This window comes from Tachyglossus aculeatus, chromosome 24 (genome assembly GCF_015852505.1).
Source record: "Tachyglossus aculeatus isolate mTacAcu1 chromosome 24, mTacAcu1.pri, whole genome shotgun sequence".
Lineage (NCBI taxonomy): Eukaryota > Metazoa > Chordata > Mammalia > Monotremata > Tachyglossidae > Tachyglossus > Tachyglossus aculeatus.
The window spans coordinates 21,933,254-21,960,980 of record NC_052089.1 but is presented as its reverse complement, the minus strand read 5'-3'; the positions used below and the strand labels follow the sequence as shown (position 1 = coordinate 21,960,980).

General features: G+C 42.4%; 1 protein-coding gene across 3 annotated transcripts in view; it reads left to right on the top strand.

The window, feature by feature from the left end:
• Positions 1-26,129, top strand: part of LOC119945017 (SAM domain-containing protein SAMSN-1-like) — a 363,531-nt gene extending 337,402 nt beyond the window's left edge. For all 3 annotated transcript variants that reach the window (XM_038766014.1, XM_038766015.1, XM_038766016.1), the window contains 6 exons: positions 2,671-2,826; positions 4,767-4,893; positions 6,223-6,374; positions 10,407-10,613; positions 14,055-14,205; positions 25,039-26,129. In XM_038766014.1, the coding sequence (XP_038621942.1) occupies positions 2,671-2,826; positions 4,767-4,893; positions 6,223-6,374; positions 10,407-10,613; positions 14,055-14,205; positions 25,039-25,241 (996 nt within the window). In that variant the 3' untranslated portion in view covers positions 25,242-26,129. The remainder of the gene's footprint in view (positions 1-2,670; positions 2,827-4,766; positions 4,894-6,222; positions 6,375-10,406; positions 10,614-14,054; positions 14,206-25,038) is intronic.
• The last annotated feature ends 1,598 nt before the right edge of the window (positions 26,130-27,727 follow it).

The window sequence follows — 27,727 nt, the reverse complement described above, 5'->3', positions numbered from 1 at the left end:
TCCTTTCGTTTGTTTATTTGGTGAATGTCAAGCACTTAGCCTAGTCACCTGAAAGTTCAGGGACACTGGGGTTTCAATGTCTGTGATGAGTTCCAAAAGAAAAGTTCCCATTAATGAGTTTGAAGACTGGAATCTTTTGAGCAGACGTGCAGTCCGAGCGATTGAAACCCGGAACAGAAGTACAGTGCGTGTTAAGTGAGAAGGTCAGAGAACACTGAGATTCTGGAATGATTTGGGAGGATACATTGAGGGTGTAGGCAAAATGGTGAAGGCGGGGAAGAAAAAAGAAGAAAGAATTCACTGATTCATGTTCACGATATGATGTAATTGCTCAATTCTGCATTTCCTCATGTTTATTTGAAACAATCTTATAAGCATCAGTATCTTTGACTGTAAAAGAACTTTCATTCATTCATTCAGTCGCATTTATTGAGCGCTTACTGTGTGCAGAGCACTGTACTAAGCACTTGGGAAGTACAAGTTGGCAACATAATGAGACGGTCCCTACCCAACAGCAGGCTCACAGTCTAGAAGCGGGGAGACAGATAACAAATTCATTCATTCAGTCGTATTTATTGAGCGCTTACTGTGTGCAGAGCACTGTACTAAGCGCTTGGGAAGTACAAGTTGGCAACATATACAGACGGTCCCTACCCAACAGTGGGCTCACAGTCTAGAAGGGGGAGACAGACAACAAAACAAAACATATAAACCAAATAAAATAACTAGAATAAATATGTACAAGTAAAATACATAAATACAGTAATAAATCTGTACAAACATATATACATATATACAGGTGCTGTGGGGAGGGGAAGCAAACAAAGCAAAGCATATAGAGTCTAGAGTGTAGGGATTAATCAAGTGCCTACTATTTTGTACTATAGAGTTTGACTTCTCACATTTCAGTATTTTAGAGTAAGGAATGGAAAGCCTTTATATACCTGGGTCCAGGACCTTTTATTGTGGTGTTGTAACATAATGCTTGTGCCATTGTTATGCACCAAACCATCTCTTAGAAGTCTGGGAGAAACGATGCTTTTTCCAAAAGTCTATCTTGCAATACACTTTAAGCCTTGGAAAAATTGTGTTTAATACTTTCAAAACCCACGATCATAATTTTCCATAAGTAGAAGGGTCAAAAAGTCTTACAAGTATCCGCATAAGAATTCCACCACAGGATTTCCCTTAAAAAATACATTTAAAGTTTTCTAGTATTCACTAGAGTAAATTAAATTCTCCAGCTGTCAAAGAGTTTTATCTTAGTTCAAGGCATTTTACTGACAGATGTCAAGTATAGCTCAACCTTTTAAGGAATGATATTCACCCAAAGTGTATAGAATCTGAAATTTCCCAGTCTCCTACTAAGCATCCTCTCCCATTTTCAGTCTGTAAGTCTCCTGGTCATTAATTCAGTGGCAGTAGTATTAGATTTATTGAGAACCCATTAGGGACAATGCACTGTCCTAGGGATTTGAGAAGTATAAAACAAGCGAGTGTTTCCTGCCATTAAGGAATTCTCCTATAAATAAGGTAACTCAACTGGCCTTGTGAAAAGAGCATGGGCCTGGAGTCAAAGGCCCTGGATTCTAATCCCAGTTTTAATTTCTGCTCTGTGATCTTAGGCAAGTCATTAAACTTTTCTGTGCCTCAATTACCTCACCTGTAAAATGGGGATTAAAGTAGTGAGCCCCATGTGGGACATAGACAACCTTTTTAGCTTGTGTTTACCCCATTAAGTACAATGCCTGGCATGTCAACACTTAACAAATAGTATTTTAAAAAAACAAAACCAAGAGAATCAATCAATCATATTTATTGAGCACTTACTGTGTGCAGAGCACTGTACTAAGCGCTTAAGCAGTGGAAAGAGCATGGGCCTGGGAATCAGACGACCTGGGTTCTAATTTCAGCTCTATCTCTTGTCTACCCTGTGACCTTGGGCAAATCATTCCATTTCTCTGTGCCTCAGTTACCTTATCTGTCCAATGGGAACTAAGACTGTGAGCCCTCTGTGGGACAGGGATCAGTTTCTACCGCAGCACTTAGTACAGCACTTGGCATACGCATTCATTCAATCGTATTTATTGAGCGCTTCCTGTGTGCAGAGCACGGTACTAAGAGCTTGGGAAGTACAAATTGGCAACATATAGAGATGGTCCCTACCCAACAATGGGCTCAGAGTCTAGAAGGGCATATAGTAAGTGCTTAACAAATACCATTATTATTGTTAGTAATTTAATTAAAAAGATGAATGTCTGTGACCTACTCAGGTGTCTTACGGAACCTGTACAGTTCTTTCCAAACTTAGGTTTGATCCAAACTTTTGGCGAGAACAGTTTAGAAAATATGTTATTTATTATTTTGTACATATTTGAGGCCAATGAATAGAGTCAGTAGGCCTCGGGTCAGAGTACAGCCCATCTCACCCTTCTGGATATTGATGCCCCCTGCCTTAAATTTGCCCTTCCCTCTGTTTTTAGCGATGGAGGTAAAGGGAGGCTGTGTTGTTGTTGTGTCTGTGAGGACCCCTTGATTGTGTTAAGCTAAAATCCAGGAATAATTGCTGAAAGACAGCAGGCCTGGATCCGGAACAGCTTCTGCTCGAAGATTTTAGGATCCAGCAAAAGTTCACCTAATTGGAACCGTGTGATCTTTCATTCTTTTTAGATACGAGGAACGGAAGTCATAAATGAAGGAGAACAGCAAGGCCAGCATAAAGGAGTTCAGAATGGAGGAAATTTGGGTAAAAAGATGAGGGCTATTTCCTGGACCATGAAGAAAAGGATGGGTAAGAAGTACATCAAGGCCCTCTCTGAGGGAAAGGTAAGTAGGTCATACAAATCATTTGTATTTTGCTTCCATATTTTTACATAATTGTTGCATTTTTACATAATTTCATCCCATTTATAGAACTAGTTAGTGAGCTGTTCTACATAGTAATCTGAAAGGTATATATTTTTGGTACCCGAAGCTGAAGATGGGGAGACCATTTCCATTCGATTTGATTGGGATAAACATTAAAAAGAAAGGTTCTTTCTCGAAACAGCTGGAATTGGGAAAATTGGGGGGAAATTAGTATTTCTTTTAGAATTCTTCTCTCTTCCCGATCAATTTGAGGCAAGAATATAAACATTATTGTTCACTTTGGTGGGTGAGATGAAAGAACTCTGGAGAAACAATAATTCGTAGTTGACTCTAATGCATGTCAAACGCATCAATGTTCAGATGTATTAATTGTGATCTTTAATAAGTGCTGATTATACAATAAACATTGCGGTTGATGCAAGATAATCAGATTAGGTCTAGTCCATGTCTTCCTCCGGGCTCACAATCTAAGAGGAAGAGCAGATATTTTATCTGCATTTTACTGTTGAGGAAATGAGCCTTAGGGAGATTAAGTGATTTGACCAAGATAATGCAGTAGAAGGGCTGGATTTGAACTCCGTTCTCCTGGCTCCCAGTGTGGGCTCTTTCCACTAGGTCACGTAAAACAGTGATGAACAATTTGAGGTGGCGGAGGAGGAGCTGAAATTCTTGGGAATGTTGACGCAACCCAAGCCATGATAAATTGAGTTCTCCCCTTGCGTCTCCAGGAACGCAATCAGGGCCTACCCACTTTTTCCCACCCACCAAGAACTGCATCAGGAGAAGAGCCTCACATCTCCTCCTTTGCAGTTCGTTGTGACAATTGAGTCCCACAAGGTGCAGAAAAGGACCTTGCCATAATTGCATCAGAGCAAGCCCCAGGGGATTCTGGAAGAATATGATCATTGGCCCCATCTCTAATCTAACCCCTAATAAGATAACTGCCCTGGGTGCACTCATTCAAGCAGCAATGTGTAGATGAGAGTAGGGAGTAGGAGTATTTTTCTCCATTAATGGGGGGAGTGCAGAGGAAACCTAGATGTCTCCCTATGACTTGTCTAAAAGCTAACCTCCCTCTCCCTAGTAAGTCAATCAGTGACTTACTGAGTGTTTAAGTAATTGGGAGAATACAGTGCAGTAAGCAGACGTGATCTGGCCCTCAAGGAGCTTAAAATTGAGTAGGAGAGAAGTAGAGTGCAGTGTGAAGGGAAAAGTGGGGAAGAGGTAGACAGAATAATGCTCAGCAATACACGGCCCAATTCTGCATGTGGAGCCTGAGGCTGGAGTCTCTCCTCAAGCCAGTGTGTCTTCTGCAGTCAGCAGCCTCCTGGCCTCCCCACCCCACTTGCTCAGTCGGAAGAAACAGAAATGACTGGTTTTACCGGTCATTTCTGGGCTGGTGATTTTTATGTTTATATTCTGCCTCAAATTGATCGGGAAGAGAGAAGAATTCTAAAAGAAATACCAATTTCCCTAAAATTTTCCCAATTCCAGCTGTTTGGAGAAAGAAGTTAAGCAAAGGTTGCTTAAAAGGAAACAAAAAAGAAAGAGTCTTCACTACTTCTCAACAGAACATCATTTCAGCAGATTAAACCTAATCGTCAATAGGCCTTGCCTTTCTTATTAAATACACTCGACAAGACGATAATGCCAAATTGCAACAGTGTCCCCTCCCACTGGCATAGAATTCCATGTTTGTTTCATTTGAGGAGTTTCTCTAAATGGACTGTAAATTGTTCATCTGGGGAGAGGATTCTAAGATTAATGACTGTCATATTTTGTGCTGATATTATTCTAAGACATTTCCCCAGCAAAGTGCTGCCTGTTTGTTAAATATGTGCGCATAGTGTATGTGACCCTTGGAAATACATTTTTCTGTGTTTTCACCTTTATTGAAGAATGAAGAGGAGGGAGAGGACACTTATTCCTATAGAATCAGTGACCCAGGGGTCGGATTGCATACCGAGGGCTCTCTCAAAGCCAGCGACTCTCTGGATAGCCTCTATAGTGGTCAAAGCTCATCCAGTAAGTACGAAGAAAATGACAAGTTCTGAAGAAGACCTGAGTGGAGGTTAATTAAAAAACAGTGATCTCGCTTAGGAGGAGATGGTTTTATTTATCAGATTAACTGTAGGGTTCGCGGTTATTTGGTAATGAAAGCAGTGATGAAGGGGGAAGTATGGAACCAACCCTTAGGGCTCCACTGTTAAAATCATACATCGTACATTAGCTGGGTCTCCCCAGTGTTTCAAAAGCTCACAGGATCTGAGTCGGCGATAAAAGACCTTGAATCTAAATCCTCTTCCCCCTCCCCACTGCCCCTCACAGAAAGTTCCATGGTGGTTTTAGAAACAAGGAAGTTATGAAGTCAATGCTGATTGCTCAATGGCATTATAGTTTCCTGCAAACTGTCTTGGAGTCTTAGGTAGGCTTGACTTGGCTGCCATTTTCTGAAAGAGAAACACTCTAATTTATTCATCTGGCCTGGTGATATTTGAAACAAAACGAACTTTTAGCAGAAGAAGTGGCTCAAATAGTTCAGAGCGCAGAATGAATTATCTTCTCCACCACAGATGGGTGGTTAAATACTGCCATCATCCTATGGGAAGGAAGGCTCTCATTCAGTGTGAGCTTTCTTCGTGCCAGCTGTGAAATGTCTGGCTTCATCATCAATTGTATTTATTGAGCGCTTACTGTGTGCAGAGCACTGTACTAAGCGCTTGGGAAGTACAAGTTGGCAACATATAGAGACAGTCCCTACCCAACAGTGGGCTCACAGTCTAAAAGGGGGAGACAGAGAACAAAACCAAACATACTAACAAAATAAAATAAATAGAATAGATATGTACAAGTAAAATAAATAAATAAATAGAGTAATAAATATGTACAAACATATATACATATATACTGGCTTCCCAGCTACTCCCAAGGATTTCCATTTCCCTGAGTCTGTCTACCCAGGATTTCCATGTCTGCCCAAGGATTTCCATTTCCCTACTGATAGTGAAGATGTAGCCTTGGGCAAAATGAAGAGAAATCTTGACATTCCAGACTGCACTGAATTTATCCCTGGGGAAAGCAAACTCCCAAAGATGATGTTTTAAATGAGTGAGCAGAGGTTTTATTAATCGGCGAAGGGTGCCACTGCCATAAGCCCAGGATAAGATGTCAGTTATTTCCACCTAACACTCTCTGTATTTAAATACTCTCACCTTCGTTAACTTTGTTCAGATGCTAGCTAGCTGTTCTGTAGCCTATTCCCGTGCAATTGTTTGAGGTTTAGTGCCAAGGTGTGCATGTGCTGTGTGCTGGTAGTGACCCTGTGTGAGGAGTAGTCGTTTTGCTCTCTCTCAGGTGGTGTGACAAGCTGTTCTGATGGCACCAGTAACAGAGACAGCCTTCGACTCGACGACGAGGTCCCCTACGCGGGGCCGTTTTGTGGCCGAGCCAGAGTCCACACAGACTTCACCCCCAGCCCCTATGACACCGATTCCCTCAAAATCAAGGTGAGTGATTAAAATAATAATAATAATAATAATAATGTTGGTATTTGTTAAGCACTTACTGTGTGCCAAGCACTGTTCTAAGTGCTAAGGGGATACAAGGTGATCAGGTTGTCCCACATGAAGCTCACAGTCTTCATCCCCATTTGACAGATGGGGTAACTGAGGCTCAGAGAAGTTAAGTGACTTGCCCAAGGTCGCACAGCAGACATGTGGCAGAGCCGGGATTAGAACCTATGACCTCTGACTCCCAAGCCCAGGCTCTTTCCACTGAGCCACACTGTTTCTCGATTATGATTATGTCAGCTGTTGCCTGGTTGAGGGGTGACGGTGGTTGAGGAAATGCAGTGATGAGGCCTTTGATCAGGGATCAGGTACAGTAATAATAATAACGATAATAATTGTGGTATTTATTAAGCACCTACTATGTGCCAGGCACTGTACTAAGTGCTGGGGTGGGTACAAGTAAATAGGACTGGACACTTGTCCTTGTCCCATGTGGGGCTCACAGTCTCAATCCCCGTTTTACAGATTCATTCATTCATTCAATCGTTTTTATTGAGCGCTTACTGTGTGCAGAGCACTGTACTAAGCACTCGGGAAGTACAAGTCGGTAACATATAGAGACGGTCCCTACCCAACAACGGCCTCTCTGTCATCCCCCTTCTAGACTGTGAGCCCACTGTTGGGTAGGGCTGTCTCTATATGTTTCCAACTTGTACTTCCCAAACGCTTAGTACAGTGCTCTGCACACATTAAGTGCTCAATAAATACGATTGAATGAATGAATAGAAGGGGGAGGTACAGATGAGGTAACTGAGGCACAGAGAAGTGACCTGACTTGCCCAAGGGCACATAACAGATCAGTGGCAGAGCTGGGATTAGAACACTTGACTTTCTGATTCCTAGGCCTGTGCTTTGTCCCCTATGCCACATAGTCAGTTGTATTTATTGAGCGCTTACTGTGTGCAGAGCACCATACGGGTGCTTGGGAGAGTACAATATCACAAGAAAAAGACACATTCCCTGCCCACAGTGAGCTTACAGTTTAGAGGGGATAGGGTATAGACACTTGCATGTGTGGCAGCAGAACTGGTCTTGCTTGGAGCATTTCTGTCCTGTGGCTGTGAATTATCTGATTTGTCCCAGGAAAGGAAGTTTTCCAGCCAGCGTGCTTGCTAGCAAGCAAACTGGGCAAAAACAGGGAGGAAAGTGACATGATCAAGGCAAAAGGATATGGCTCTGGAAATCGAGACCTGACTTCATCCTAGACTTGCTGTGTGACCTTGCAAGAATCACTTAACCTCTCTGGGCCTCTTTCCCCATCTGAAATATACTTTCTACCAATGTGGGCTTTAATTTTTCTCAAGGGTTTGCATGTCAGTTATTTCATTTTAACCCCATCATTTGCCTGGGCGGTAAGAAGAGGAGGAGTAATTATCCTCATTTTACCAATGAGGAAACTGAGGGATAGGAGGTTTTGAGGGTGAAGAATGACCGTGAAGAGGCCCTGCAATTAGCTGAAGGCAAATCTAGGACTAGAATCCAGGTTCCTTGACTCCCAAACCGCACTGCCTCTCAGGAAAAGAGGTGATGTGAGAAAAATCAGTGGTATTAATTGATCATTTATTGAGTGCAGAGCACTGTACTAAGTGCTTGGGAGGGTACAGTACCAGAGTCAGTAGACATGATCCCTGCCCACAAGGATCTTACAGTCAAAATCAGTGGTATTAGTTGATCATTTATTGTGTGCAGAGCACTGTACTAAGTGCTTGGGAGAGTACAGTGCCTGAGTCAGTAGACATGATCCCTGCCCACAAAGAGCTTATAGTCCAGAGGAAGACATCAAAAGGACATCATGGGTGTGACAGTATGTTGAGACACAAAAGTGCTATGCCAATGCAAGTCATTATCATCATCAATCGTATTTATTGAGCGCTTACTATGTGCAGAGCACTGTACTAAGCGCTTGGGAAGTACAAATTGGCAACGTATAGAGACAGTCCCTACCCAACAGTGGGCTCACAGTCTAAAAGGGGGAGACAAAACCAAACATACTAACAAAATAAAATAAATAGAATAGATATGTACAAGCAAAATAAATAAATAAAGTAATAAATATGTACAAACATATATACGTATATACAGGTGCTGTGGGGAAGGGAAGGAGGTAAGATGGGTAAGGAGGTAAGATAATAACACATTATCAATGTGTTATTCATTAAAGAGGGATTAAGACCGCTTCTCACCACCAAGCATCTCTGGGCCAAAGGAGGAAGGCAAAAGAGGGTGTGGGGAGAGGGAATTTCAGTTTTCAACTGAAGGGACGATCCAGGGCAGAGAAATGGGCAAGGATTCGGATGTCTTAGGGGTCTCAAGATAAAGTATCGCCCCCTCTTCTCCCTCCCCATCCCCCCCCGCCTTACCTCCTTTCCCTCCCCACAGCACCTGTGTGTGTGTGTGTGTGTGTGTGTGTGTGTGTGTGTGTGTGTGTGTGTGTGTGTATATATATATATGTTTGTACATATTTATTACTCTATTTTACTTGTACATATTTATGCTATGTATTTTATTAATATGTTTTGTTTTGTTGTCTGTCTCCCCCTTCTAGACTGTGAGCCCGCTGTTGGGTAGGGACTGTCTCTATATGTTGCCAACTTGTACTTCCCAAGCACTTATTACAGTGCCCTGCACACAGTAAGCACTCAATAAATACGATTGAATGAATGAATGAAGGAATGAATGATCACCTTTAAGATAGATGATCCCCCCCCCACCCCCCAAAAAAAATCTCCCATCCCTCCTGCAGCTTCATTATCCTAGGGAAAGGGGAGGGACTGGTGACAGTGACAAAATACACCTGCTTTTGTCTCGACCCTCTCCCCTCTGCCAAGTGGCAGGCCTTTACCCACACCCCCTCAGCTTGATTGTGCTATTTCATGTGCATTTATACCTGTGTTTTGAGAAGCAGCATGGCCAGAGCATGGGCCTGGGAGTAAAAAGGTCAAGCCTTCTAGTGCTAATGTACATATTTACCATTCTAATAATTTTGTTAATGATGTGCATCTAGCTTTATTTCTATTTATTCTGATGGCTTGACACCTGTCCACATGTTTTGTTGTGTTGTCTGTCTCCCCCTTCTAGACTGTGAGCCTGTTGTTGGGTAGGGACCGTCCCTATATCTGGCCAACTTGTACTTCCCAAGCGCTTACTACAGTGCTCTGCACACAGTAAGCGCTCAATAAATACAATTGAATGAATGCCGACTCTGACACCTGTCTGCTGTGTGACCTTGGGCAAGTCACTTCACTTCTCGGTGCCTCAGTTACCTCATCTAGAAAATGGGAATTACAACTGTGAGCCGCATGTGGAACAGGAATGTGGAATTGTGTCCAACACAATTTGCTTTTATTCCCCTTCTAGTACAGTGCTTGGCACTTAGTAAGATCTTAAGAAAAACAATTATTATTAGTGTTATTCTTACAGGGGAACATTAATACGCCTCGTTTCTTGTTGGAGATATTGTTTCCGTTTCAGTTTGTGGGCCCTAATTTAGGAGATAAATGTTACACTATAAGCTTGAAATCATAAATGAGACCTTACTGATGGTCATTTCTACTCAGGTCATGTTCCCATTAAATGCCTCTGGTATACTCTGAATTCTGTGGGCGGGCTTTTTGTACATGTGTATTTGGGAGAGCCTTTAAATAATTTGAGAAACTCCTATTAAATTATGAGTTCCTTGTGGGTAGGATCGTGCCTTCCATTCATTCAATCGTATTTATTGAGCGCTTACTGTGTGCAGAGCACTGTTGTCCCAAAGACTTAGTACTCTGCTCTCTAGGTGTTACATAAATACTATTGATTGATTTTCTCCACCAAGCAGCAAGATGCCTTTATTGGTTGAACCTAAAATCTTGGATCGGTTCGGGTAATCTAGAGTATGATTATTCCTAGGGTACAATAAAAAATACTTTTCTTTCGAGTCCCAAAGGTCTTTAATCTTTTTTTGATCTTTCCCCTCCTTCCCTCCAGAAAGGAGACATTATCGACATTATCTCCAAAACCCCAATGGGAATGTGGACGGGGATGCTGAACAACAAGGTGGGAAACTTCAAATTCATTTACGTGGATAACATTTTGGAGGAAGAAGCCACCCCGAGGAAGATCAGACCTCACCGAAGAAGTAAGAGGGCCAAGCCCAAAACGCTGCAGGAATTCTTGGAGCGCATCCATCTTCAGGTAGGTGAACCCGTTAGCCCTCTCGTTACCAAGTTGGTTGGGCTTCTTTGCCATCTTTCACTTTGGAGACATTTCAGAGGAGGTCCTGATTTTCCCATCGTGTTTGGAAAAGAGAGAGACAGCCATATCCTGGTAGGAATAACCAGAGCTAGGAATCAGGAGACATGGGTTCTAATCTCAGGCTGACCAGCTGCCTGCTGGGTGACGTTGTGGAAGTTACTTGAGCCTGCTGTTGGATATTTGGCCAACTTGTACTTCCCAAGTGCTTCGTACAATGCTCTGCACACAGTAAGTGCTCAATAAATATGATTGAATGAATGAATGAATCTCCATGCCTTGGTTCCTCGTTTTTAAATTGGGGATGAGATTTCTTTTCTCCTTCCCTCTTGGTGTGTCAGCCCTGAGTAGAACAGGGTCTGGATCAGAACTAGCAGCGTGGCTCAGTGGAAAGAGCCCGAGCTTGGGTGTCAGAGGTCGTGGGTTCTAATCCTGGCTCTGCCGCTTGTCAGCTGTGTGACTTTGGGCAAGTCACTTAACTTCTCTGTGCCTCAGTTCCCTCATCTGTAAAATGGGGATTAAGACTGTGAGCCCCACATGGGACAACCTGATCATCTTGTATCCTCCCCAGCGCTAAGAACAGTGCTTTGCACATAGTAAGCACTTAACTAATGCCATTATTATTAGAGAAGCAGCATGGCTCAGTGGAAAGAGCCTGGGCTTGGGAGTCAGAGGTCATGGGTTCAAATCCCGGCTAGCCCAAAGTCACACAGTTGACAAGGGGCTAAGTCACCTAACTTCTCTGGGCCTGTTACCTCACCTGTAAAATGGGGATTAAGACTGTGAGCCCTACGTGGGACAACGTGATCACCTTGTATCCTCCCCAGCGCTTAGAACTGTGCTTTGCACATAGTAAATGCTTAACAAATGCCATCATTATTATTATCATTTATTTATCTGATAATCTTGACTCTATCCCATAATTAAGCACTTAATGCCATAATCATTATTATGATTTTAAATTGCTTCCCTGCCTCTGTGCATAACTCCCTGCATCCTCCCTTTACTTATCACTCCAAATTAGCCTCCGCTCCTGTCTCCCAACCTCCTGCCTCTGCTAGCTCCAATCTATACTACCCGATGCTATATAGATAGTTGTCCTGGAGCACTGTTTAGTCTTCATGTCCCGTCTCCTCAAAATCCTCTCCTGGATCCCTGTGCCTCTTGGCAGGAAGCAAAAATTTCTCCCAGTTGGCATTATGACTTTCTACCATTTGGCCCCACTTTATCTCTGCTTTTTTCTTCCACTATTCTCTAACTTTACCATCTTCATTTCTCCCAAGCAAACCTTCTGTCTGTGCCCAATTAACTTCCAAGGACCCTGAGCTATGACATTCCTTCAGCCCACTCTACCTCTCACAAACTTGTTGATACCTTCCTTAGCACTTGCGTATATGGTATTTTTTATGCAGTTTTGTTACTGGCACGTAATATGTGCCAGGCACTGTACTAAGCATGGGGTAGATACAAACTAGTCAGGTTGGACACCGCCCCTGTCCCACATAGGGCTCACGGTCTTAGTACCCGTTTTACAGATGAGGTAACTGAGCCATAGAGAAATTAAGTGACTTGCCCAAGATCACACAGCAAACAAGTGGTGAATCCCAAATTAGAAGCCAGATCCTCCTGATTCCCAGGCCACACAGTTTCTCTGCATATGTCCATTCTATTCATTTTTGACTTTTGTCAATACTTTAAAATTTGTCTCCTGCATTACAAAGTAAGCTCCTAATGGGCAGGGAATGGACCACTTTGCTACTCAGTATTCCTAAACTTAGAGTACAGTACACTGGACCAAATGGACACTTGATAAATACTATTATTAAAAATACTCTACTATTACTACCTAATTCTACTACTTCATGGGCTTGGAACACCAAACTTTCTACCAGCAAATTCCTCACGATGAACAGCTGCAAGATCTGCTTTTTTTCAACATTTCCTCTGAGACCTCTTTTTTGTCCTTAAAGGTCCTTCACTCCAGAAAGGTAATCCTTCTGGTAGAAACAATTTCAAAGAAAGCATACAGTTCTGTAGTCAAAAGGCTTGGTAGCATTTATTCCTTAACTGAGTGAGAAAGCAAATGAAACTTTGCCATTGGGCAATCAGAAGTAGGCTGAAGAAGAGGAAATCTTTGCATTTAACAGGCTAAGGGCTCTAAAATCATCTTCCCTGTTAATAAAAGAGATGTCATATTGAATAAATTTCTGTTATTAATATCTTGAAATCCCAACTTTGAGTTTTCATCCTGCTTTTAGAGTTCAAGTTCTATTTTAAAATCTTCTTCTTTTCTTCCTTTTAAAACCACCCAAGTGTTTCTTATCTTGTGCAGGCCAAAATGGGTCTCCAACTTTTCCTAGCTGTTTCTCATTACATAAAGTTGGAGATTTTCTCATATTCAGTTTTAACAGTGCCATCAGGATGATAACATAATGATTGGTAAAGTAGGAAAAAACGTTTTCAAAAGATATCAAATCAAGTCATAAATATTTCAAGTTTCTTGAGTTTGGGCTTGACTGTTCTCAAGGATGGGTAACTAAAATGAAAACCAGAAACCCGTCATTTTGAGTCCAAACTTTGCTGTTGTCTTCAGTAATGAATGAACTACGCTACCTATCTTCTCATCCTCATTGTACCTCGTTCTCGCCTGTCCCACCGTCGACCCCCAGCCCACGTCCTCCCCCTGATCTGGAATGCCCTCCCTCCACACATCCGCCAAGCCGGCTCTCTTCCTCCCTTCAAAGCCCTACTGAGAGCTCACCTCCTCCAGGAGGCCTTCCCAGACTGAGCCCCCTTTTTTCTCTCCTCCTCCCCATCCCCCCGGGCCCTACCACCTTCCCCTCCCCACAGCACCTGGATATATATTTGTTCAGAGTTATTACTCTGTTTATTACTTGTACATATTTACTATTTATTTTGTTAATGATGTGCAAATAGCTTTCATTCTATTTGTTCTGACGATTTTGACACCTGTCCACATGTTTTGTTTTGTTGTCTGTCTCCCCCTTCTAGACTGTGAGCCCATTGTTGGGTAGGGACCGTCTCTGTATGTTACCGACTTGTACTTCCCAAGTGCTTAGTACAGTGTTCTGCACACAGTAAGCACTCAATGAATACGATTGAATGAATGAATGAATCTGGGATGAGCCCATTTTCAAATCCTGAAAGCCAACACTCTGGACTGTTAGCTCATTGTGGGTAGGAAGTGTCTACCCTACTCTATTGCACTGTACTCTCCCAAGTACTTAATACAGTGCTCTGTACATAGTACGTGCTCAGTAAATACCATTTATTGTTACGGGGAGGGGATCTGACCTTTCCTTTAGCCTCCCATGTGTCCCTTTAGAGCTGATTTATTTATGCACTTTTTTCTCCCCCCTCCAGGAATACGCCTCAACACTCTTGCTAAATGGCTATGAGAACCTAGAGGATTTGAAATATATAACAGAGAGTCATCTGGTTGAATTAAATATTGTAAACCCAGAAGACAGGATGAGGTTGTTATCAGCGGCTGAAAATCTACTTGATGATGAAAGTAAGTGAGCATGTGGGACCCATTTTTGCCTTAGGGAGAGCATTTATGGTCAAGCCACAAATATATATTTATGACGGTATTTATTAAGCCCTACATATGGACCATGCCTTGTGCTAATAGCTGGGGTAAAGACAAGATTATCCCATCAGACTCCACCCCAAAAAGGGAGATTTGGGCCTTTTTTCCCATTTTACAAATGAGAATATTGACATCTCTAGATGCAGTGCTGTTCTGTTTTCGAAAATGATGGCGTTGCCAAAATCTTAGCCGTGTCTGCAGGTGAGGCTGGAAAAGACCCAAGTGTATCTGTTACTCTGTTCAGCATCGTGGATGAGAGAAGATAGTTTGTCGCTTCTCTGATGCATGTGTAGCATTCAGGCCCTCTTGCCATTTGCCACCCTGGTTATTGAGTCAGCGTTACTATGAGCCAGGCCACGTTCCTGAAGCCTCAATCTGAGTTGGATATCAAACATCCCGGCAAACCTTTGATTCTACCCAGAAACAATTACGTTTCTATTAATATGTAGTCACTTGGTCCCACCAGCCAAGGAGGGCTCCTCCATCGGTGATCCTCAGATGAGGGGAAGCATTTGCCAACACCCACATTCATTCATTCATTCATTCAATCGTATTTACTGAGCACTTACTGTGTGCAGAGCACCGTACTAAGCACTTGGGAAGTACATAGTACAGTGCTCTGCACACAGTAAGCGCTGTGTAACCCACACCCAGCATCAGAGTTACTCTTGGGTTCGACATGGCCAACAATGGGCCTGCATCCATGAGAGTGAGTGTCAGAGAGAGATCGATCCTCTTAAACACCTGTAAACTGGTGATTGCTATGGAAAGCAGTTCCAGACAGGAAATGAATAATTGGTCAGCGGGGATAGGGTCAGGTCAGGGGCCGGAATCCTTCCACCCTCAGATAAGTGGGATCAAGGATCCAAATTTTCAACTCTCTGTAGGGACCCCCCATTACATTTAGCATGCGTAATCGATCTTCAACCGTATAAGAATATTTTATACAAAAATCAATAATTTTATAGACTGGAAGCCTTGAAAGATCATTGGGCTTGTGCATTATTTGGATATAAGAATGAATGACTTTGCAGTACACCCAATTCTAACTCCTAAGAAACAATCCACCACAGAGTGGTGTAGCGGCTAGAGCGCAGGCCTGGGAGTAGAAGGGCATGTGTTTTAATCTCGTTTCTACCACTTTTCTGCTGTGTGACCTTGGGTAAGTCACTTCACTTCTCTGGGCCTCAGTTACCTCATCTGTAAAATGGGGATGGAGACTGTGAGCTCCCCATGGGACAGGGACTGTGTCAAATCCAATTTTCTTGTATGCACCCAGTGCTTAGTACAGTGCCTTGCTCAAAGTAAGCCCTTAACAAATACCGTAATTATTATTAATTAAATATGCAAGTTACAGAAATGAAAGGAAATGTTTACAGTGGAAAGTCACAGCACTTCGTCAAAACATTGTCCAAGGGCTCATAATGGCCTCATAACATTTGATTGTACATTTGCAATATTTGAACTAAGAATTGAAGCAATGGAAAAAAAATTAAACTACTTAGTCCTTTTCTAAAAAGTCAGTTCTCTGTGTGCATGCTTTTCTGATCCGAGGCAGACCTCTAGATTTGTTCTTTGAGTTCCCATAGCATTTTCTTTTGGACATTTTTGGCAGTGAGTTTGAAGTTGTTTTTAGAATATGGTGGCACCGATGGCATCATGATCTTTGTTCCAGATGTTTACTAGGTAGGTTTGTGTCGATGTGAAGTATTTTTATCTGTCGAATCAAGGTGACATCTCTGGAAGGTGGTTGTCTAAAACTGTACTGTACTGTCTTTCCGTCTACATTTATTAATCATCAAGATGACCGAAAATATGCTAAAGACTAGGGGGCTGTTCAAGTGAGATTGATAGTCAACGAGGGCTTTGTCTCTGACCTATCCAAGCGTAATTCATTGGCGACGAAGAGGCTTTTCTAAGAAAACTTCAGCTTTTGGAAACTGAGATCAGTCAGATGGTGGGAAGGATTTTCACAAGGATGCTGATACTCATGACCTTGGGAAATGTCTAGCCCAGTGAGCCTTTCACCGACTACTCTAAACTAGCGAGATGATGGAAGTTTTCAAATCTGTCACTCAGTGGTATTTTCTGAACACCAAGCAGCCCTTGGGAAAGTACACCCTAAACGAGATATAAGTTCCCTCCCTCCAAGAATATCCAATGTAATGGATTAGTCAATTTTGGGGGAGCACAAAACTGTGAAAATGCTTTTTCTTTCATCGAGAAATAATGATGAAATGTCATTACCACAACTTAGGCATAATAGAATCATTAGCTCATCTAGGACACAAGCATATAGTGATGCTTCCCTAAAAGAAATCTCACTGCTAGTCAATCCAGTCGTAAGGAAATGTTTTTGCATTATAAGGATTGTTTGACCCAAGGCTGTTTGGATGGATGGATGGATAGGATAAAAACAATTAATCAATGATATTTATTGAGCACTGTCCTTTGTGCTTGGGAGAGGGTTTTTTAATGGTATTTGTTCAGTGCTTATTACGTTTCAGGCACTGTACCAGAGCACTGGGGTAGATTCAAGCTGATCGGGTTGGAGAGTACGCTACAATAGAGTTGGTAGACATGTTCCCTTCTCACAATCCTGAGGGAGAGTTAGGCATTAAAAATAAATTACAGATCGGTACATATGTTAATCCAGTAGTTGAAAGGGATTTTTCCTGGGATCTTGTTTGGTGAAGTCGGTTACAGAATCCTGTCTGTTGTAACAATTTTGAAGCTGCTTTCAAGCTAAATTGGTTCACTGGAGTGACTTCCTACTGCCATTTCAGTCCAGGCACTCATCATCAGCTTGTGATTGCCTCCGATGTGGCTATCAGCCTGTCAGTCATGGATATTTGCTGGGCACCATACCAGGCTCTGGTAATATTTAATAATATTTAATCATAGAAGATGCTCCTCTCCTCAAGGTACTTACACTTGGATTGTAAGAGGAAAGCAGATATAAATCCTAACCACCAAAGGAGGGAAAACATGAATGCATAAATAGATTGGAAAACACATATGCGCTAAGGCTCACTGATGAGATGCCATGGCCTGAGTAACAAGATATCGGGCGATTAGTCTTACGATAATCATTATAGTATTTGTTAAGTGCTTACTAAGTGCCAAGCACTATATTAAGTGTTGGAGTAGATGTAAGCTAGTCAGGTCCCATACTGAGTAGGAGGGAGATCGTGTATTGAGTCCCCATTTTGCAGATGAGGGAACTGAGGCATAGACAAGTGGCGGAGCTGGAATTAGAACCCAGGTTCTCTGACTCCCGGGCCTGTGCTCTTTCCAGTAGGCCATGCTGTCAGACTGGCAGTGTGGTCCCCGGAGCCTCCCGTTTCTAAGGAGTCCATTCTGTTACGTGCAAAGGTCACTTGGAAAACCGCAACAAAAACTAGAAAAATAAAATGGAAATTTGAAAATAAAGTTTTCCGCGACCCGGGCGATTTCTGAGGGCCGGGCCCACCTGCCATTTTCACTCTGAGAGGGAAGTATTCTGATAATAATAATGATAATAATAATAAGAAGAAGAAGAAGAAATTTATTAAGTGCTTACTATGTGCAAAGAACTTCTAAGCGCTGCGGAGGTTACAAGGTGATCAGGTTGTCCCACGGGGGACTCACAATCTTAATCCCCATTTTACAGATTAGGTCACTGAGGCCCAGAGAAGTGAAGTGACTTGCCCAAAGTCACACAGCTGACAATTGGCAGAGCTGGGATTTGAACCCATAACCTCTGACTGCAAAGCCCAGGCTCTTTCCACTGAGCCACGCTGCTTCTCTATTCTATTCTATTTCAGTGATGATTGAATTAGGCAAAACACTGAATATGTGTCTCATAGTTTTTCTTTCCTTTTCCACATATCCTTCACTCCACCTCCTCTGTAGCTCAGTTGCAAGAAATAAACATATTTGGCCATATAAAATAAAAATTGCTTGTCAATATTTCATAGACTTAGAACAATACCAAGTTCCAAGGTGCCCATTTCCACAAAGCTTTAGATAGTAGTTTGTGAAGGTCAGAGGAGGTCTATAGCTTATTAGCTAACAGTAACCTTCTTGCTTCTTCACACACATACACACACACACACTCATTCACCCTGAAGCTCCAAGAGATGAAAAATGGAAAAATGCAGATTCAGCTAGTATTTGCTGTCAACACATAAGCCTAGGGTCTAATATTTCTTCTCTACCCTTAGTCTGGTCTTACATTCCAAAGAAGTATTAAAATATACATGTCAAAAAGATGCATACTGTATATTGGGCTACGGTGACTGAAAGCTATTTATCTTAAATGAAACTGCTTTGCTTGAGAAATAAAGAAGGATGACTTCCATTTGTTGATAAGATGGCGAGTTGTGATGATTCTGCAGCAGGCAACAGTAGCTTATTTTTATCTATGCTTGTTCTCCATTCGTCCTATCTCCCCCTACCATGCTGCAGATTAAACTCACAAGCCATGTACCTTTAATGACATGGCCTTTGAATGTATGGTTATATTAAACCAAGGAGTTATTAAAAACAAATACACATCAAAGTCAAAAGTTAAAAATAAATAGCTGCTTCATTTGAAGGGTGGGAAATTAGCAATGCCCGAGATTCTGTTGAGGTACACCGTGGATAGTGTGCAATATATCTATTTAGCAAACATCCATGAAATACTAGTTTGCAGCTTCGTATCCTGTTTTCCTGAAAATTGGGGTCCTTGATTTCTCATTATTTTACTCGCAGGGTCAAACTGTTAATATAGTAGGCCTTGATTATAGGTAGAAAAAAAGCAATATGCCTATCCCTTTCTGAGGAATTTATGGAGTAGGGAGACCAAAATATCATATTTTTGACCAAGGGATGCGGGGAGTTTGTGGGAAACAAAGGTAGTTGAATTGTAGTGATCTATTTCTCTTTCCCCCACTCCTCAGCTAGGTAAAAGTCTCCCACTTTGACCTTGAAGGTGTCATCAGGATTAACACTTTTTAGGTCCTCACTTGACAGGAGGGACAGATGATTCTGCAGAAGCTGATAAAGCACTAGTAAGTGGGTTTAGAGCTGATCATAGGATTACACTAGAGGAGGAAGCCTTCCCAGCCCCTCAGTTGAGGATGGGCTAGCACAAAACCTTCTGAGTTCCGAACTGGGGCAGAAGAGAGACCCCAGAAGAAATAGGAAGGTGAGGGTCAGCAGGAGATAATCTGGGCCCAGGAAAGGGAAGGCTCATAGGGGGAGGCCCACAGTGTACAGAAGCAAGGGAGAATATGTAGATCCATTTTCAGGTTGAATCAATAAATATTTCATGGCTTTGAAAGCCAATGAGGAGCCAGTCCAAGTAACAAGGAAATAACTTGTAAATAAAAATGTATGTTTTGCATTACAAGGGTTACTCTCAGATTTCATTTACAGTCATCTTTCCAAGCTCTTGCTGCATTGAGTTGCATTCTTATTTTTCTTCCTGATCCCATGAGTTATAAATGATTCATTTCTGCCTGATTCCTCCATTACACTGCAGGCTCCTTTAGGGATGGGACCGTACATTTTTTCCTTCTGTTATATGCTCTCAAGTGTGCTGCCCACAGTTGAGTGCTTGCTACACCCTAGGCCTCCAGAAAGTACTATCGATTGATTGAATCTGTCTACAGAACTGCAGTCCAATGTTTGGGTAGGAATTAAACCCAGGTGGACAGGTGTAGGTGACAATATCTTCCCACATGAATCAGCTCTACCTTTGTTTTTTATGTTGGTTTCAACACCTTCCTCTTGGCTCTCCCAAAGGACAGAGCAGCCTGGTGAAAGTTTTTTATTTAAAGTCTTAGGGCTGGATGTTTAATCGATCCCTCCCCCTGCAGCAAATCTGCGTTAGGATGGTAATAATAACAATAATGTTTGTATTTGTTAAGTGCTTATTATGTGCCAAGCACTGTTCTAAGCGCTGGGGTAGATACAAGGTAATCAGGTTGTCCCAAGTGGGGCTCACAGTCTTAATCCCCAGTTTACAGCTGAGGTAACTGAGGCACAGAGAAGTTAAGCCCACTGTTGGGTAGGGACTGTCTCTATATGTTGCCAAGTTGTACTTCCCAAGCGCTTAGTACAGTGCTCTGCACGCAGCAAGTCCTCAATAAATACGATTGATTGATTAAGTGACTTGTCCAAGGTCACACAGTTGATAAGTGGCGGAGCTGGGATTAGAACCCATGACCTCTGACTCCCAAACCCGTGCTGTTTCCACTAAGCCACACTCCTTCTCATGGTAGTTTTCTCCAGCACAGGGCAAGGCTAGTACCAAGTTCCTCATCTCAGCGGTGATTGAACTGAACAGACAAAACATCAAACCACCATTCCAGCCTCCCAGACTGTCCCGGGAATTCTGTGGCCACCAGAGCCACCTCATTGATTGGGAACATTTTCAACCCTTCCCGCCCACTGGCTGGCTAGATCACCACTCATTTTCTTTTCATTTTTTTTTCGCTTCCCAAGAGGACTGTCCACTTAGAATAGGGCTGGTTCTGATAGTAATGATGGCATTTTTAAGGGCTTGCTATGTACTAAGAGCTGGAAGAGGTACAAAGTATTCAGAGCAGACCGCACAGGGCTAATAATAGTAATAATTGTGGTATTTGTTAAGCACGTACTAGGTGTCAGATACTGTACTAAGCGCTGGAGGGATACAAACAAATCAGGTTAGTCACAGTCCCTGTCCCACATCGGGCTCACAGTCTTAATCCCCATTTTACAGATGAGGTAACTGAGGCCCAGTGAAGTGATTTGCCCAAGGTCACACAGCTGACAAGTGGTGGAGCTTGGATTAGAACCCATGTCCTTCTGAGAAGCAGCGTGGGTCAGTGGAAAGAGCACGGGCTCTGGAGTCAGAGGTCATGGGTTCAAATCTTGGCTCTGCCAACTGCTATGTGTGTGACTTTGGGCAAGTCACTTCACTTCTCTGGGCCTCAGTGAACTCATCTGTAAAATGGGGATGAAGACTGTGAGCCCCATGTGGGACAACCTGATCACCTTGTAACCTCCCCAGCGCTTAGAACAGTGCTTTGCACATAGTAAGTGCTTAATAAATGCCATTATCATTATTATTATTATTATTCTGACTCCCAGGACCCTGCTCTATCCACTCAGCCGTGGAGAATGGGCATTTTATGTCCATTTCACAGATGAGATAACCGAGAACGTAATCACAGTAGGTCACAGAGAGGGCTAGTGTTGAAACTGGGATGATAACTTGGGTCTTCTGACCCCCAGTCCTGTGTTCTGTCCTGTCTTTTACATTCTCACTTCTCTTAAATATCCTCTTCAGGTCTGCATGTAGAAATAATACAAAGGAGAACATTTAGAGTTCAGTAGTACAGTAGGGTCGGGAAATATGTGTATTCTATGGGCTCAGTCCTTAAGCATTCAAGTAGTGGTGAGGTCTTTTTCATGCTTCTGCTTCTCCTGGGTTTTTTTTTTTCTTTTAAGCCTTATTATGTGGGCCTGCTCATCTCTCTCAAATGAGGGACCAGTAAAATTATGTGAAAATGCAGTCTGCTAACCTGTGTAAATTAAATTTCAAAAAAAAAAAGATGTCAAACGTTTGCAGAATCTATACCCCTTAAAATTAGATTACCTGTCAGATATGTACAGTCGGTACAGAAAATACATTCATTGGCAAGGAATTGATTTGCATGTATGTTTGCAATAAATATATTTAATAGCGAGTCAGCTATTACTGCCGTGCTTATGAAGTTTGGCTAATTATGCTTTATTGGACTGGTGATTTAAACTTAAAAAGTCCTGTTGTGTGGAAGATAAATGAATATATTATTTTATATTATAATTGTAAGTTCTTGATCTTACAAAATATACAAATAATTTCAGTCCCTATGCTTCCTTATTTAGACGGTGCTTGAGTTCGGTACTAGCAATCGCAATGACCCCTGAATCCCTGAAGTATCTTTCTTCCAGGAAATTATCCCCAGTAGCAAGAACAAATAATTTTTTTTGTAAGTGATATAAGAAAGATATGTTTAAACAGCCTGGAGGATTGACTTTGTTTTATCAAGAGCCAAAAAATAAAAATCCAACAAGCTAGCATGACATCAAACCAAATTGTTTCATATAATTGTTATTTAATTTAAAACTCCCATCTTTGGCTCTCAGAGACTCAGCAAGGAATCCTCAGGAACCTTTGAAATAATGGACCAATTGGGAGTATTTATTGAGTGTTTCCTCTGTCTAGAGCATTGTATTAAGTGCATCAGAGAGTACAATAGAGTTAGTAGATACTGTTAGCCCCTTGGGGGAAGGAATCATCTAGCCACAGCACATTGACTAAAATTACAGGAAGAAGTAATGTGCAGAGTATAAGCACATAAGAGTATAAGCACATAAGCACAGAGTATAAGTCCATAGTGTTGTGGGGGATGAGGAATATTTTGCTCCTTTCTCACTTTCCATTTGAAGAAACAAATCCAGTCCCTGTTAGCTGTAAGCGGAGCCTCCTTGGGCAGGTTAGAGGAAAGCTGATCTTTGACTCAGAAGGAGAGAATGGAGCAGATTGTGTCCTCACAGAAGGGTTTCAAGTGTTTAACAAACTTTCACTTGCTGATCCAAGTTAAAAAAAAAAAAAAGGGTCACGTGTTCTTCGGTCAGGCAGTGAGCTTTAGGAAGAAACCGGCTTATGGCAGGACTAGAAGGAGACCCACGACCCCATTATCAGGCCTGTTCTACAATTCTGAAGCATTCTGCTTCACATCAAGTCAGCAAAGCCACAATCTGGATAATCAAGGCCAATTTTTTTTTGAGAAGGATTTTTAGCCTGAATGATCCATATAATCCCATTATTATTATTATTATTATTGCAATAATGGATTTGTTAAGCAATGACTACGTGCCAAATTCCATACTAAACATTGGGCTAGGTATAAGCTAATCAGGATAATTAGTTACAAACTAATTCAGAGATGAGGAGCCCGAGAAGCAAAATTCATGTGGAAGATTATTCTCCCAAGTACTTAGTACAGTTCCCTGCCCACGGTAAGCACTCAGTGAATGGCATTGAGTGACTGAAGTGTGGCTGGCAGGCCCTTTGGCATTCTATGTCCTGTTGCCACACTGTTCCCTTTTCTCTCCACAGTGTTAATTTTTCCCTCTCGGTTTTGTCTTCTTTCCAAATTCCAAATTCTCCGGTGACCGTTCAAAACCCACTTGTGTTTTTCCCCACTGGTGCAGTGCAGATGAACCTTTTTAAAAATGTTCTCTTATCCCGTCTTGAAGAAAATCTCAATATTCCCCCTTCACCTCTTGAGAATTAGCCCTGGCATGAGCAGAGAAAGGGCCTCAGGACCTTACACCCTGTGAAGGTAGAGCGCGGTGGTGGAACTTGCACATAGCCGAGGTTCCAGGACAGAGTTCAGATAGGCGGGCTGCAGAGGATTAGCAGGACACGCTCCTTCCTCCGAGATCTGGGCTTTCACTACAGTAACTCTTAGGGGTGACTACTGGACAACTGGGAAAATGTCTTCCTGTCCCCATTTATTGGCACAGAGATGTCCAGGACCACCCCAGAAGAAATACCAGGGATTTGCCTTCTTTTCTACCCCAGCTGAGGAGCAATGCTGTCGCTAGTAATAATAATAATAATGATGGCATTTATTAAGCACTTACTACGTGCAAAGCACTGTTCTAAGCGCTGAGGAGGTTACAAGGTGATCAGGCTGCCCCACGCGGGGCTCACAGTCTTCATCCCCATTTTACAGATGAGGGAACTGAGGCACAGAGAAGTTAAGTGACTTGCCCAAAGTCACACAGCTGACAAGTGGCGGAGCGGAATTTGAACCCATGACCTCTGACTCCAAAGCCCGGGCTATTTCCACCGAACCATGCTGCTTCTCTAGAGATTGAATGTGAGCACAGGGCAGGTTCTGCCTCATAAGAATAATAATTATGGTATTTGTTAAGCACTTACTATGTGCTGGGCACTATACCAAGCACTGGGTGGATCCAAGCAAATTGGGTTGGACATAGTCTCTGCCCCACATAGGGCTCACAGTCTCGATCCCCATTTTACAGATGAGGTAACTGAGGCACAGAGAAGTGAAGCGACTTGCCCAAGGTCACACAGCAGACAAGTGGCCAAGCCGGGATAGTGTCATAGTGTTGATGGTGACAGAGCATGGAAGATGCTGTTCCAGTGATGTTTCCACCATCCAGCAGGCCAGGCCGGGCTCTTCCTTAGTCTTGTAAAAGCACCAGGTACAGGGATAGGCCCAGAAAGGCCCGGAAGGGAGATCACGGTCAGTCTCCCCACTGTGAGAGGAAATGACTGACAGTCTTCTAAGCTACTCCACAATGCTCACAGTGACTTGGATGGCTCTTTTAAACACCCAGTGGCTTTTCCCAAAGCTGAATTAAGGAGGGTTTGGATGAGGAATCAGTGAGCAACCGCTGCCTAATATAACGTAATCTCCCTGACAACGAATTAGCTCTATAAATCCCGGGCCCCCAGCCATCCTTGCTGGGGCCCTCAGAGCCCAGCGAATTCAGCGGAACAATGAGTCTGGGACTGAGGGCAAAATGTGTGAAACATTGGCTTAGAATTTGAGCTTAAGGCCTTTTAGTGTTGACCAGAATCCATCCGTTTCTTGCCGGCCTTTCCACTCTAATGGAGGCAAAGCACTGAAGGACCTCCTCGAGGCAAGCCCGAAACTAAACCTCCGGGGTGGTTTTGACCTCTCTGACCTAACGTTTTCCCTTTTTTCCATTCGGTAGACGGACAAGAACAAGAAAATGAACCAGCACCTCTCTCTCTAAGCCCAGACAGGCCTTTTAATAAGTCTCAGTTAAATGATTGCCCGAGAGACTCGGGTTGCTACATCTCCTCAGAAAACTCAGATAACGGCAAAGAAGATGTGGAGTCTGAAAATCTGTCTGACATGGTACAGAAGATTACTATCACTGAGACAAGTGATTGAGTCTGTGTTTTCGGCTGTGAATTTCTACAGCTTCCCAGATGAGACTATTAAATACGCAGCGTTAATTTGTGAAGGTGGAAACACAGTAATGGACTGGAACGTATTTTTGATGTTTAATAATTCTCAATGGCACACTTAAACTCTGTTAACTATCTGGGTGTTTCACTATCCTGACTGAAAGGATGACTATACTTTCCCTTGCTAAATGCTCCTCAGCTACAAGCTTGAAGTCCAAAAGAGAGGAGCACGTATACATTTATAAAGTCTTGGCTCAAGTGAGTTTCTGCCCTAGATTTTCTGATGCTAGTAGATAATAGTGGCTGTGTTACAGCCCAAATACCCCCAAATGTGTAGATATTGTAGATATTTATTATTTGAAATGTTAAGTATTATCATTTATCATTCGAAGACTTTTTTCCTTGTCACTTGTAAAAAAAATCCCCTTCCTTGTGTACAGTCCTACATCATGAGATTTTACTGTTCTACCGTGAAAAAATGCTACCAGCATAATTACCAGTTGTGAATGTATGGATTTTTATCATAAGAGTACGTAGATAATGAGTAATTTTAAAACCATTTTCAGTCACTGACTTCTGAACTCTTTCTAACATTTCAAACGTTCAAAATGTGGTGATAGAATCAGGTTGCGATGATCTGTGGCCGGGTCTGGGTGATTTAACTCTCTTCCCTCCTGGGTCATCTAGCATTGAAATGTACCTGTGCTTGCAAATCAATAGCTAATAAAATCTTTTGCAGGCAGGGACCTAGCAGAACGTATTAGTACATTTTTGCCATGTCTCTTACCTCTGGATATGCAATTTGTGTGGATGTATATTTTATTTTTATCTCAAAATACGTTGACTTTGACAATAAACAGGACTGTGTGAACATTCTGGTTTCCAAAATGTTATTTGCTCAAGGTGTCAGAGGATGATCAGACATCCTGTTGTTCTTGTCTCCCGGTAAAATGAGTGTGGTGATTCTTCTCTGAGTTGTTAACAGGAGCTCCAACTCCACTCTTCAAAAGAGTTGTCTGGACCACTGAATTTACTTCTGAAGTTCTGCCATAATGTGTGCTTTCAACACACGCTCTGGTTAGAAGGACATCAGAAAATTGAGGAATGTGCTTCTAACGACACAAGCCTGTTTGAGCCCACAACCGCTTTATCGAGGAAGCCTCATCTGCGTGTTAATGAGGCAACAGAGCAGGTGAGTATTTCCGTTCTAATTCTCTTCTACATTGGGTTTCACAAGAACGCATTGCTCACTTGAGAAGAGAACTTGATGCACCCCTTTTCCTCAGCACAGCTCTTCGATGGGGAAATGATCAGAAAGGCCAAGAAGTGGAGTCTGGTCAAGTCGATTCCACACTTGTCCATCTTGGCCTTTACTCTGCTGCTACGATCAGTCAATCACTTATTGAATGATTATTCTGTGCAGGAGCACTGTACTAAGCGTTTGAGAGAGTATGGTGGAGTTGGCAGGCGCTATCCCTGTTTTCAAGGGGCCATAGCATTTCAGTGATGTGGGGTGTGAAGGATTCTGTTGGGAGATTTGTCCTTATGCAGGGGAACAACTAATATCAGTCAAGCGTCTTTATTGAGTATTTACTGTCTGCTAAGTTCTGTAATTAATGTTCAGGAGAATAAAATAGACATGGTCCCTGTCCTCAAAGAGCTTGCAATTTAATGGGGCCGGGCAGGCCGAATTGTTTATAATTCTTGGAAGGAGGGCAGCAAAAGATGCAGCTGGACTATGTAGAATGAGGAAAGTTGGTCAGGAGAATGTTTTTCCTTTAAATAGGTGGAGTATGAAGACTAACGTATGCATTAATGTATATAAGAATACAAAGAGGATGTTGGGATGTCATGATCTGAGGCATTGGAGTTAGAGGATTGCTTCTGGGCGAAGGTGGGATTCCGTGACACCTTTGAAGTTTTGGTTCACGTTGAGGTCTGACAGATTTGCAAGATGATAATTTTGAGTGGATGATGAGTGTGAGCTTGGGAGTAGAGGATTAAGAGTAAGTTATGTAAGGAGGAGGAAACTGGTATAGGACCTTGAAACCAATAGGTAGGAGTTTCTCTTTGATGTGGAGGGAAATGAGTAACCATCACAGGCTTTGAGGTGTGATGGGATGTGTTCCTGGCAAAGTTCTAGAAATATGATCCGAGTAGCAGAGCTTAGAATAGATTGAGGAGGGGAAGAGGTTGAGGCAGGGGGACCAATGAGTATGCCCAATTTGCTTGTATCCGCCTCAGTGCTTAGTACAGTGCCTGTCACATAGTAGGCACTTAATAAATACTGCTATTATTATTATTATTATCATTATATCGTAGGGAGAACAAGGGTTATGGAACTTTTGGTGGAGAAGGGGTAGGCCCAGAAAATAATTGTGGAGGAAAATACAGCTAGATTTAATGAAAAAGTGGATATGGGGCTTGAGACAGAGAGAAGTCAAAGATGAGACCAAGGTTTTTGGTTTA